The 14,387-nt window shown below is 44.6% G+C and overlaps 1 protein-coding gene across 2 annotated transcripts in view; it reads left to right on the forward strand.

Annotated features, from left to right (window-relative positions):
• GALNT17 (polypeptide N-acetylgalactosaminyltransferase 17) overlaps positions 1-14,387 on the forward strand; it is a 564,093-nt gene that overhangs the window by 228,133 nt on the left and 321,573 nt on the right. The window contains exon 4 of one of the 2 annotated variants that reach the window (XM_029612687.1): positions 13,188-13,362. In XM_029612687.1, coding sequence (XP_029468547.1) covers positions 13,188-13,362 — 175 coding nt within the window. The remainder of the gene's footprint in view (positions 1-13,187; positions 13,363-14,387) is intronic. The other variant, XM_029612688.1, reaches the window with a different exon arrangement.

Here is a 14,387-nt window from a genome sequence, read left to right on the forward strand (position 1 = left end):
AGAGTGACAGCCAAAGGAATAAATTAAAGAGGGTGAGAAAAAAAACGGTAATATTTTTGCTAATCACTGTTATACATTGTAAGCTGGTGTTCTTAGGTATTTCTCTGATTCTGGTATGTATCATTTCCTTATACCTCTTGCTCGTGCCTACATTTCTTGGTTTGCATTCCAATGTCACTGTGTTTTATTTGTTTTCAGAGATACCTCTCGTTCTCTCAGCCTGAATTTGTCCCTCCCAATGCAGCCTTGCGAAACAGGGTTCCGTGTCGGGGGACTGAACGTTCATGTGCAAACTTACTTTTGAGCAATTATTCAACTCCAACATTGCTCTCTGCTTCAATGGCAAGAGGTAATAGGGAATGATGCAACTCCAAAATTGCTCTCTGCTTCAACGGCAAGAGGTAACAGGGAATTGGACTCAGACAGCAACCAACAAGCGCCCTGACTTTAATGGTTTGGGAAACTAAGTAAGGGGGTTACCTGTATGCAGGGCCGGCGCAATGCATTGTGCAAGCCGTGCACTTGCACAGGGTGGCGGCTCTGAAGAGGCGGTGGCCTGGGTCCACCAGTGGCCAAATTGGGCAGAGGCTATGGGGCCACCCGGAGGACTCCACCACGCAGGCAGCCGAAGTAAAAAAAAAAAAAAAAAAAGAAGCCGCAGGATGCACATGCGGCTTGCCTAAACCTCTGCTTGATCCGATGTAAGGGGGGAAAAAACACATCCTCTGTGCTAGCCGGCAGCAGGAGCAGCGGCAGCATTTGAGGGACATCATCTCCTGCTGCCGTGGGTTTAGTCTCGCGAGAGGAGCAGTGAGATTTCACAGCTCCTACCACGAGACTGGCTCTGCAACAGTAGGAGATGCTGTTGCTCAAATGCTGCTCCTGCTGCCAGCTCGTGCAGGATGCAGGAGAAGCCTGATACTAATACACTGTGCTAGGGAGTCCCTGCACGTGGAGTGGGAGGAGGAAGATCTTGGAAGTGGCTGGGTGAGAAGGTGGGGGAACAGCATAGGGAAGGGGAAGAAAGTAATGAAAACATAGAAAGGGGAGGAAAGAGCAAGGAATTGGAAGGAGGGAGAGGGGGAAAAGGGGGAAAAAGCAAACAGCTGAGGTAATGAGGAAATAAGGTGAGAAAGGGGACTCATCAGATGGTAAGGGGTAAAAAGGAGAAGAATCTCTAGCGGGAAAGAAATAGGGGAAGAACTGAGGTAGTGTGAGCAGGGGAGGGAGGGAGGGAAGAGCTCTAGAGGGAGAGAAGGGGGTGAAAAGTGGGGGAAAGAGGAAAGATAATGAGGGAGAGAGGAGGAAAAGCTGAGTGGTGAGGTAAGGAGATGAGAAGTAAAAGAAAGAGCTCAGGTAATAAGGCCACAGTCTGCCTAGTGGACCCCATCCATCCTCCGATGGCCTAAGTAAAGGAGAGGCTTTGGTCTGCCGGATGACTGCATCCCACCAGCAGCTCGAGTGGAGGCCACCTTGTGATCCCAACCCGATAGAGGCCTAAGTGAAGAGACGGGCCCAGAGCTCCCAGGGGAGCAATTGAAGAAAAAAAAAGGTGAAGCCCGTGTGTGAGACAGCATGTGTGGGTGTGGGTGCGCTCACGCATGTGGGAGAGAGGGAGTATGTGTATCTGAGAGAGGAAGCATGCGTGTGTGAGCATGAGTATGTATGAGAGAAAGAAAGTGTGTGTGCATACATGAGACAGAGAGAGGAGAAAGTTTGTGTGCCCTCCCTCCACCACTAATCCCCAGGAATGGAGAGTGGGAATTTTTTTTTTTTTAAATCCTTATTAGTTTTAATTATTGGGTGATTGATGTGTCTGCTGTTTTGAAATATTTTACTGGGGTTTGGGAAATTAAAAAACAATTTCAATGAGTTTTTAAATATTGGATGTTCATGCTTCAGCTGTTCATGCTTCAGCTGTTTTGAAATATTTCTTTTCATTATTAATATGGTTTTACTATTATGACTGATATTTTATATTTCTTGATTTTATTATTTGATATTTTATGAGGAATGATGGTTTCTGTTTTTGCATTGTTACATTGTAAAGAGTCTGGCTTTTTGCGATGTCCAGTTCAGGTTTTGTCTGCACATTTCTATTTCTACTTTATGGTCTCTTTATTCTGTATTTGGTGAAGGGCTGTCAGTGTTTTGCATGCGTGACAGAGCTAGTGTATAGCTCCTGTATAGATTTGTATAGCATCTTGGCTTGTTCCATTTTCCTAAGACGAGGTGTATTGGTATTTTAGAAGCTGGTGTTATATTTGCTATGTTACTTTTTCATAGGCAAGATTGTTATTGTTTGAGCATTGGCAATTAGTGCTGTTTTGGCAGGGGAGGTTTGCTATATTTTAATTGTTTACTCATGGCTTTCTAAGGGTCAAGCCCACATTAACATGCATTACAATACTTCTAATAACATATGGGTATTTTTGCAGGGTTTTCTGGTTGGCACCTGCGTAGTGCATGTAAATATAATATTCAGGTTGCTGTACGGATATTTTCACCTCAGAAGACTATACTCTGAATATTATTTTAATGCAAAATGTGCTATTATAGACGCATAATTTATAATTGTGTTTTTGTAGAGGACCGGAGTGGGGGAGGGGGGTGCTAGGGCATCTAATACTCATGCATTGACCATGAGTTACAGAGGAGAGGGGATGGACCCGAGTATGGAGGAATGTCAGATTTTAAAGTTTAGATTACTGGAAGGAGATGAATGAATCATTGGGGGGGCAGCACACCACTTGTTTGCACAGGGCAGCAAAAACGCTAGCACCAGCCCTGCCTGTATGGCGCAGCAGATGCTACTGTAAGCTTGCTGGGCAGACTGGATGGACTGTTTCATCCTTTTCTGCCATCCTTTTCTATGCTTCTATGGGTAGGAAAGGCATAGAAGTGTGGGAGAAAGAGAGAGGCCGGTTTTGGGCAAAGAAAGGTCCAGGATAAGGAGATTAAACTCACCCTATCTACACATGCAGAGGAACGTGGAATGTGAGTAAAGACAGAGAGCAGCAGAGTCATGAGGGGGGGGGACTTATATTTCAACAAGAACTTGTCAGAGAGGAGGATGTGAAGAACAGCTCTGGATTTCTTGAATGCTGACCAACAATTCCTAATGGTCAGCACTGGGGGTAGAAAAGGGGGAGGGTGTGGTAAAGGACATTAGATTGGTGATGGGGGGATAAACGGTTGAGAGCAGAGGTCTGAGCACAAACAACATTAGAGATTAGCAGGAGGGACCCAAAAATTCAGGAAGCAGATTGGGGGGAGGGAGGGGGGATATCCAAAGTAAAGAGCAAAAGAAACAAGAAAAGATCAAGATCTTATATCTGTTATATCTTATATCTGTTATATCTTATATCTGTTCGATGTAAACCGCCATCCCAGGCGCCTGTTTCAGTTACACTGTAAACGATGTGATATCCCTGATGAACGTCGGTATATAAAAATTTTAAATAAATAAATAAATAAATAAGATGTTTGGGTCCAGAAGTCTAGGGTGCAAAGAAGCTTGCAGGGCAGACTGGATGGACCCTTTGGTCTTTTTCTGCCATCATTACTATGTTACTGTGTTATTTCTGGGGGACTGTTTGAGTATATGCCTAAATTATTTTTTGAGTTGTGCTCTGATCAGGATCTATGATTAAAAGACATTTTACATTTATTTATGTTGAGATGTGCCTGTCCTTCTGGAATGATTGAAGACCCTTTGATTATATGCAACTACGTTGAATGTTAAGTTAACGTAGCACACGTTTGCTTTTTCTTTTCAAGATTAAAATTACACCATAAAAATCTAAATGAGTTGACTGTCACTAGAATCCCTGAGATAGCATTTAGAACCTGAATTATGTTTTGGAGAAAACACTTTTTATATTTAAAAAAAAAAAAAAAATAGGTACAATTTGACAAGTTCAGGATTCTCTCAAGCGTTTCCAGTTAGAACCATATACTGAAAGCTTGTATTCTCATTCTTTTAAATAATAGATGGAACATAATAGTTAGAATAGAATAAGCACTAGATAATCAAGCATAAGATTATAATATTAGGGCCCTATTTACTAAAGTGCATTAAAATGTGCATTAACGTGCCATTTTAACACAGTCTTTCCTTAGGAATTTACTAAACTGTGGTAACTGAGTACTGCAGTTTAATAGTCCAGGGGCCAGGAACACATGGAGGCCGATGCAATAATTTTCGCAGAAAGCGGGCGCTGACTTTTCAGCGCCTGCTTTCTTAACACACGCATGGCGCCCGCAAGGGGGGGCGCCATGCAATAGGCAAATTAGGGGGTTGCGCTAGCAAGGAGGCGCTAGGGTCGCTTGCGCGTCCTTAACGCTTCCTTGCTAACGCGACCCTACGGCGGCTGCTGGCTATGAAGACCGATGCCAGTAAACTTGGCATCGGTTTTCATAACCAGCCGTCTGCCAGTAATGAAAGCGGATGTGTTTTCATTACTGGCAGACAGCCGATTGTTTTGTTTTTTGTTTTTTTACTGAAGAAGTACAGAAAAGCAGTTTTTTCAGGCGTTAATATCTGAGCGATAAATGTGCGTCTGAGACGAACATTTATTTTTTGAATGCGGAGTGAATGAGTAATAGCCTCATTCACATGCATTTGCATGTGATGATCATTATCTCATTCACTCTGCGTTAGACGTGGGTTAAATAGGCACTAATCTCTCTATTGCATTAGAGGGTGGATTAGCGCCTATTTAACCCGTGTCTGACTGCACTTGTGTGAGTGCACTGTATTGCATCGGCCCCATGGATATTATCAGCGGCAGTAATATTGATGCATTACTAATTGTGAGAACATACATTCCCTATTCTTCAAGCTGTGAAATTTAAAGAGGCAGCTAGCCCCAAGTGAAGATCCTCTTCCCTGGTGGATCCAAGATCCCCTCCCTCCCCAGAGATCCTCTGTCTACTCCCAAATGTTGGCCTTGCCCTGTCCTTAAATACTCCAAAAATATTCCCACTCTAAGGCTCCCCTCTAGGTCCTCAGGCTCCACCCCCAGATGTTCCACTCTTACCCAAAGGCACCCGAAGGGTCTTCCAGGCAGGAGTGATGCTCAATCGCTCCAGCTGCACTGGTGCCATAATTCAAATTGGCATCAACTAACCTGAGGCTGCCCTTTTGACCTGAACAAGGGAGCATAACACTTGAAATGTATTGAGTTAGTAACCTTGGAGTCCTCTTTAACTCCTCTCTCTCCTTCTCTATGCATATCCAAAATTCTGCTAAAACATGCCATTTCTTTCTTTATAATATTGTCAAAATCCATCCCTTCCTTTCTGAACACACAACCCTTATTCACTCTCCCATCTCCTCCCGATTAGACTATTGCAACCTGCTCCTCACAGGTCTCCCGGCAAGCCATCTCTCTCTACTGGAATCTGTCCTAAATTCAGCTGCATGGCTTATCTTTTGCCATATTTGCTATGCTCACATAACTCCTCTTCTAAAGTTCACTGCATTGACTCCAATCCACTCCCACATACAGTTCAAGCTCCTCTTTCTCAACTACAAATGCCTTCACTTTGCAGCTCCTCACTACCTCTCCTCTTATCTTAAGAACCTAAGATATGCCATACTGGGTCAGACCAAGGATCCTTCAAGCCCAGCATCCTGTTTCCAACAGTAGCCAATCCAAGTCACAAGTACCTGGCAAGTACCCAAACATTAAATAAATCTCAAGCTACTATTGCTTATTAATTAATAGCAGTTTATGGATTTTTCCTCCAGGAACTTATCCAAACCTCTTTTAAACCCAGCTACACTAACTGCTGTAACCAAATCCTCTGGCAATGAATTCCAGAGCTTAAGTATGCATTGAGTGAAAAAGAATTTTCTTTGGTTTATTTTAAATGTGCTACTTGCTAACTTCATGGAGTGCCCCCTAGTCCTTCTATTATCTGAGAGACTAAATAACTGATTTGCTTTAACCTGTTCATGTCCTTTCATGATTTTGTAGATCTCTATCCCGCCTCAGTCATCTCTTCTCCAAAATGAACAGCCCTAACTTCTTTAGCCTTTCCTCATAGGGCAGCCATTCCATGCCCCTTATCAGTTTGGTCGCCGTTCTCTGCACTTTCTCCAGTGCAACTATATCTTTTTTGAGATGCAGTGACCAGAATTGTACCCAGTATTCAAGATGCAGACTCACCTTGGAGCGATAACAGAGATATTATGGGGCGGATTTTAAGAGCCCTGCTCGCCTAAATCCGCCCAAATCCGGGCGGATTTAGGCGAGCAGGGCCCTGCGCGCCGGTAAGCCTATTTTACATAGGCCTACTGGCGCACGCAGAGCCCCGAGACTTGCGTAAGTCCCGGGGTTTTCGGAGGGGGCGTGTCGGGGGGCGGGCCCGAACCACGTGGCGTTTTCGGGGCGTGTCAGGAGCGTTCCGGGGGCGGGCCCGGGGGGGCGTGGCTACGGCCCGGGGCAGCCCGGGGGCGTGGCCGTGCCCTCCGGACCCGCCCCCAGATCGCGTCCCGGCGTGCTAGCGGCCCGCTGGCGCGCGGGGATTTACTTCTCCCTCTGGGAGGTGTAAATCCCCCAACAAAGGTAAGGGGGGGGTTTAGACAGGGCCGGGCGGGTGGGTTAGGTAGGGGAAGGGAGGGGAAGGTGAGGGGAGGGCAAAAGAAAGTTCCCTCCGAGGCCGCTCCGATTTCGGAGCGGCCTCGGAGGGAATGGGGGTAGGCTGCGCGGCTCGGCGCGCGCTGGCTATACGTAATCGATAGCCTTGTGCGCGGCTCGGCGCGCGCCAGCTATACGTAATCGATAGCCTTGTGCGCGGCTTGGCGCGCGCCAGCTATACGTAATCGATAGCCTTGCGCGCGCCGATCCCGGATTTCAGCGGATACGCGTGTATCTACTGAAATCCAGCGTACTTTTGTTTGCGCCTGGAGCGCCAACAAAAGTACGCCTATTCGCGGTTTTTGAAAATCTACCCCTATGACATCCATCGTTTTATTTGCTATTCCCTTCTAAATAATTCCTAACATTCTGTTTCCTTTTTTGATCGCTACAGCACACTGAGCCGATTATTTCGATGTATTATCTTCCATGACGCCTAGATCTCTTTTCTGGTAGGTAACTCCTAACATAGAACCTAACATTGTGGAACTACAGGAAGGGTTATTTTCCCTATATGCATCACTTTGCACTTTTCCACGTTAAATTTCATCTGCGATTTTGAAGTTCAATCCTCCAGTTTCGCAAGGTCTTCCTGCAATTTATCTCAATCTGCTTGAGATTTAAGTACTCTGCATAATTTTGTGTCATACGCAAATTTGATCACCTCACTTGTCATACCCCTTTCTAGATCATTTATAAATATATTATAAAGTACTGGTCCAAGTTCAGATCCCTGAGGCCACTCCACTGTTTACCTTTTTCCACTGTGACAACAGATCATTTAATCTTACTCTCTATTTTCTGTCTTTTAACCAGTTTGTAATCCCCAAAAGGACATTGCCTCCTATCCCATGATTTTTTAGTTTTCTTAGAAGTCTCTCATGTCCGCGCGTGCATGTGCGGGTGGGAGGCCTCTGTGCGCGATTGGGGGGGGGGGGATTTTTGAAAAATACACATGGTGACATGATCGGGCCTAGACTTGTTCCCTCCCAGTATACTCCAATTAAGGAGTGGACTGGGAGGGAACTTCCCTAATCCAAACCCTACCCTTCCTATCTTTTCCCCTCTCCTCCCCGACCCCTGAACCTAAACTAGCTATCCCCAAATTTTTTGATTTGATACTTACTGCTCCTCCGGAACAGAAGTAAACTCCGCGTGCCAGCAGGCTGCCAGTGTGCACTTCTCTGGGACAGCAACTAATGGTGCTGCCCCGGCCTGCCTCCTCACCCCGCTCCACCCAGACCCCACCCTGACCCACCCCTTTCTTCAGGCCTGGTACTTCTGCACATATTGGGAGTTACACGTGTGGCTGGTGTTGCGTTCGCGGCTGCGCCACACCCTCGCTCCACCCTCTCTACCTCTGTGGTGACTCCTTCCGGGTCTGATGGACGGCTTGCTGCCTCGGCGTCTCCATGCCGCCTCTCTCCGGCGTACCTGGACCAACTCGATGCTGCGGATCCGCCATGTTCCTGATGACGTAGGGCGCGCACGCGCGCTCCAAAGTATGTACCAGCAAGGGAGCGAACCTCAGGGGCCTCGCTCTCTTTTCTCTATTTCAGATTGCAGATAGGAATCGGTACTCGCTCCTCGAGGGCCCATGTTCCTAAACACTCTGAAGATTCTCTACTGCCTGGAAGCTATCGCAGATACAGATATTCATGAGTTACCACCGCTCTCTCAGAGCTTTCCCTGGAACCAGGTACTCGCTCCTCGAGGGCCTAACCCTTTCCAGCTACTGAGCTTCTTTAAGACCTATGTGAGATTGTCATCTATTACTGGCTATGTATACAGCATACCCTGTCTACTCACTATCTGTAGTCTTTGTACAGCTCAGTGACCCTGGGATCGCAGTTCCAGTATCTGAGGGACTTCAACCCTGCTGGGCATAACAGCTCACTACTGCCACCTCTGGTGGTTCTACTAACCTGTCTAATAAAAGAATTATCTGTGTCTGTCTCCATACCAAGCCTAGCCGGTGGTCCCTCTCAGGGACCACCGGCTGAGAGGGACCACTAAATAAATAAATAAGGATATCCTCCTGGGGGCGCCGTCATCTGCCATCGGCCCAAGGATTCACCTATTTACATTCCTTTCCAGCTGAGTACCCTCTCTAGCTCTCCGCTGGTACAGATTGCCAACTCAGCAGTCTATATCATAACAAGATTGCTCGATCTGCCTACGGAGCATATCAGATTGCTAAACTCCTCCTTCCACGGGAGCCAGTTCCTAATAGATTGCAACTCTGCATGGTGACTCATAACAGATTGCTAAACTCCTCCCTCTACAGGAGTATCCAGCAGCAGATTACAATAGATTACTAACTCTTCCTCTCTGGAGAAGCATAATCTACTACAGATTGTCAAATCCCATCTGCTTGCTCCTCCCATCAGCATAGCAGATTGTAACAGCTGGACCTTTTCGAAAATGCACGTGGCACGTGCAAGGCCTGGTCACGCACATAACCCCCAAACTTTACGTGAGCAGGGCTTTTCAAATTCGGGTTTAAATGTTTTGTGATGTTATCTTTTTTATAACAGTTTCCATGATTTTTTCTGGCACTGAAGTCAGGCGCACTGGTCTCTAGTTTCCCGGATCATCCCTGGAGTCCTTTTTAAATATTGGGGTTACATTAGCCACCCTCCAGTCTTCAGGTACAACGGATGATTTTAATGAGAGCTTTCAAATTACTTGTAATAGGTCTGAAATTTCATTTTTTAGTTCTTTCAGAACCCTGGAGTGTATGCCAACTGGTCCAGGTGATTTACTACTCTTCAGTTTATCAATCTGTCCTACCACATCTTCCAGGTCACCGTGATTTGGTTCAGTTCATCTGAATCATCACCGTGGAAAACCGACTCCGGAACGGGTATCTCCCCAACATCCTCTTCAGTAAACACCGAAGCAAAGAAATCGTTTATACTTTCTGTGATGGCCATATCTTTCTTAAGTGCCCCTTTATCCCCTCAATCATCTAACGGTCTAACTGACTCCCTCGCAGGCTTTTTGCTTTGGATATATTTTAAAAAGTTTTTATTGTGAATTTTTGCCTCTACAACCAATTTCTTTTCAAATTCTCTCATAGCCTGTCTTATCAGTGTCTTACATTTAACTTGCCAATGCTTATGCTTTATCCTATTTTCTTCTGATGGATCCTTCTTCCAATTTTTGAATGAAGATCTTTTAGCTAAAATAGCCTCTTTCACCTCACTTTTTAGCCATGCTGGCAATCGCTTGACCTTCCTTCCACCTTTCTTAATATGAGGAATACATATGGACTGTGCTTCTGGGATGATATTTTTTAACAAAGTCCACGCCTTTTGCACACTTTTTACCTTTGTAGTTGTACCTGTCAATTTTTGTAAACTATTTTTCTCATTTTATCAAAGATTCCCTTTTGAAAGTTTAGTGCTTGAGCCGTGGATTTACTGTCCCCCTTCCAGTCTTTAATTCAAATCTGATCATATTATGATTATTATTGCCAAGCAGCCCCACCACCATTATCTCTCTCACCAAACCCTGTGCTCCACTGAGAATTAGATCTAAAATTGCTCCCTCTCTCGTCGGTTTCTGAACCAATTGTTCCATAAAGCTATCATTTATTCCATCCAGGAACTTTATTTCTCTAGCATGTCCCGATGATACATTTACCCAGTCAATATTAGGATAATTGAAGTCTCCCATTATTACTGCACTACCAATTTGGTTAGCTTCCCTAATTTCTCTTAGCATTTCACTGTCCGTCTCACCATCTTAGCCTTTCACTATACTCTTCCCCAGCACACAAGGGATTTCTACCCATAAAGATTCAATTGTGTATTTAATCTCATGCAGGATCTTTATCTCATTGGACTCTATGCCACCCCGGACATAAAACACCACCCTGCCACTGCGATATAATTTGTACCCTGGTATAGCACTGTCCCATTGGTTATCCTCTTTCCACCATGTCTCTGAGATGCCAATTAAGTCTATGTTATCATTCACTGTTATTCACTCTAATTCTCCCATCTTACTTAGACTTCTGGCATTAGCATACAAACATGTCAAAGTGTGCTTTTTGTTTTTATTAACATTCTGCTTTTCAGTTGACAGGGATAAATTGGTTTAGCTCAGGTGAATTTTTAATTATAGGCACTTGACTACTTTTCTTATTATTGGAACCTCACTTTTGGGATGCCCTAACTCTAATGCATCATTAGTATCCTTTGAAGATACCTCCCTCTGAACCATGCACTGCTGAGTGACTGTCGGCTTTCCCCTTTGATTTAATTTAAAAGCTGCTCTATCTCCTTTTTAAAGGTTAGTGCCAGCAGTCTGGTTCTACCTTAGTTAAGGTGGAGTCCATCCCTTTGGAAAAGACTCCCCCTTCCCCAAAGGATTCCCCAGTTCCTTACAAAACTGAATCCCTCTTCCTTACACCATCATTTCATCCACGCATTGAGACTCCGGAGCTCTGCCTGCCTTTGGTGACCTGCGCGTGGAACAGGGAGCATTTCAGAGAATGCTACCCTGGAGGTTCTGGATTTCAGCTTTCTACCTAAGAGCCTACATTTGGCTTCCAGAACCTCCCTGCCACATTTTCCTATGTTGTTGGTGCCCACATGTACCATGACAGCCAGCTCCTCCCCAGTACTGTCTAAAATCCTATCTTGGTGACACATTAGGTCAGCCACCTTTGCACCAGGTAGGCAAGTTACCAGGCGATCCTCACGCCCATCAGCCACCTAGCTGTCTACATTCCTAATAATTGAATTACCAACTATGGTGGCCAACCTAACCCTTCCCTCCTGGGCAGTAACCTTGGGGGAGACATCCTCAGTGCAAGAGGACAATGCACTACCTGGAGAGTAGGTCCTTGCTACAAGATCATTTCTTGCTGCACCAAATTTAAACTCGCCGATCATGAGACTTCCCTCCTCCAAGGTAGCACCAAGGCTGCAAGTCTGAAGTTGGGACTTGGCTATGATGTCCCTGAAGGTCTCCTCTATATACCTCTCTGTCTGCCTCATCTCCTCCAGGTCTGCCACTCTAGCCTCCAAATATCAGAGTCGTTCTCTGAGAGACAGGAACTTTTTGCATCGGATGCACATGTACAATTCTCACTGCCGAGTAAAAAATGATACATGTGACACTCGATGCAGAAGACTGGGAGGCCCCCCTTTTGCTGCTGAATGAAGAATGAAGAATGCCTTCATCTTAAATTTGTTCAGTTCCTAGTTAAGATTTAGGTTCCTATGGGAGTAGGACTGCGTACAATTAGGGTCCTTTAAATGTATTAGAATATTCACTATATATTTGGTAGTGATCTACAAGGGAATGATTAAACTCTTGATAAGGTGGGGGGAATTTCTGAATTTAAGTTGAAAGGCTGATTGATTTTTTTTAGTTTGTATTTTTTAGTGTGAAAGTGTCACCTGCCTATAAATTAAAGGATGAGCTAGGGGTGGGTGGGAGAGGGGTGGGAGGGTTGGGAAACACAAACACACAAACGTCTGCATTTTGCCTGCCTTTCTGACTACCTTTTTAATACAAAACACATAAAACTCCTGGTTTTTGCTTACCCTCTGACTAGCTCTTCAATATAGACACAAAAACACACTAAATAATATAACCCAATAGTTATACTTCTTCCCAATACTTTTAAGTTTTAAAATTTCCCCAAGCAGTACTTACTGATTCATTTCAGCCACCAGCAAGGTGATCCTCTCCTCTCAGTGCTCCCACCTCCTCTCAGTGCATCCCTCCTTGTGAACTCTGCTCATCAGACAAGTCACTCCTATATGTGCCCTTCTCCTCCACTGCCAATTCCCGACTTCATGTGCTTGGAATAGTCTTCCTGAACTGGTGCGTCATGCTCCCTCTCTTCTCATGTTTAAATTCCATCTAAAGACCCACCTTTTTGAAACCACTTTTAAATCTTAGGCCTGATTGTCTGCTTTTAGCCTTAATAACTAACTTTCTTTTTTTTTTCTTTTTAACCATTGTCTTGCTTTATGAAATACCTCAAGTCTCTTATCCTGTAGGTTTGTTTTATTAGATTGTAAGCTCTGTTGAGCAGGGACTGGCTTTTTGTGTGCTTGTGCAGTGCTGCGTATGGCGTGTTAAGTAGTTAGTCTAATAAAAGGATATCATCTACAACCTATTTGAGGTTGTAGATGATATGAGGCCTATTTCAGTATATTCAAGTGGACTAACCAGGCCACCACAACACTTTGCTGCAACTTCAATAAAGGAACAAAATTCACAGGAAAAAATGCATAAGCTAACTTTTTGGCAAAAAGGGCTACAAAACCTTTGGCTGAAGACACTAAATTTAAGAATTACACACAAGTGTACATGTTCTTCCCGTGTACTGTTTATGCAGATTTGATTTCCTTCCTGAAGTTGCAAGAAATTACTATAAATCCTTAGACAAAAGACAAAGAAACTGACAAAATATGTTTCTTTTGGTTTTTTTGCTTAAAACTTCAGTGCAGTGTAAGCAGCTTTCTATGGCCAATTCTGTGCAATAGCTTTGTGCCTTCTGTTATTTAATTTTAGAGGAGCTGAAAGGTCCCTTGGAGGAATATGTACACAAGCGCTATCCTGGCCTGGTGAAGGTGGTCCGCAACCAGAAAAGGGAAGGTCTTATTCGAGCACGAATCGAGGGCTGGAAAGCTGCCACTGGACAGATTACTGGATTTTTTGATGCCCACGTGGAATTCACTGCTGGCTGGTACGTACAGAACATAAATCACTATGCTCGAAACGAGCAGGCATAGATAGGAACTCGGCAACAGTATTTTAAAGGAATGTTTTAATGCTACTCTGAGCACAATGAATGAGATTTTGATGACCCAGCAACTCTTTTTAGTAAGACCATTTTTAAAATTTAAGGTGGTGATGCCTCTTACAGAAATGCAAGAATCTCGGACTTTTGCTAGCGAAGGGCCAGATGTGCTAAGCATTTATCCTATGCACATAAAGGGGCCGATGCAATACAGTGTGCTCAGCCAAGCACACTGTATAACCCGCAGTCGGACACGGGTTAAATAGGCGCTAATCCACCCCCTAATGCAATAGGGGGATTAGCGCCTATTTAACGTGCATCCGACACAAAGTGAATGGGATAGTGCTCATCACATGCAAATGCTTGTGAATGAGGCTATTACTCATTCACTCCAATGCAAAAAAATAAACTGCTTTTCTGTACTTCTTTTAAAAGTTAATTTAAAAAAAACAAAAACAATTCAGCTGGCCACATTGAAGACCGACACCGATATGCTCATAATCGGCCGGCTGCGTTATGAAAACCGACGCCGATAAACTCTGTGTCGATTTTCATAACTGGCGGACTGCAGTTATGAAAACAGACGCCGAGGTTATCGGCGTCTGTGTTCATAACCACGGGGTCACGTTAGCAAGGAAGTGCTAAGGTCGCGCAAGCAACCCTAGCGCCTCCTTGCTAACGCGACCCCCTAATTACAATATAGCATGGCGCCCCCCTTGTGGACGCCATGCGCGCATTAGAAAAGCAGGCGCTTTTTTTGCGTTGGCCCCAAAATAGGAAAAAAACATTAATACATCTGGCTCAAAGAGAGCCCTCTATGTCTGGCAAGTACAGCAGAACACAGAGATATAAGGTACTGTATAGAAAAAGATAAAATAACAACAGTGGTGTTGCAGTAGAGTTGGAAGAAAAACCTAAATACTGTAGTTAATGATTTCAAACAGATGTTTTGTGGCTAGAGTGGGTAAGAA

Source organism: Rhinatrema bivittatum, chromosome 8, assembly GCF_901001135.1.
Source record: "Rhinatrema bivittatum chromosome 8, aRhiBiv1.1, whole genome shotgun sequence".
Classification (NCBI taxonomy): domain Eukaryota; kingdom Metazoa; phylum Chordata; class Amphibia; order Gymnophiona; family Rhinatrematidae; genus Rhinatrema; species Rhinatrema bivittatum.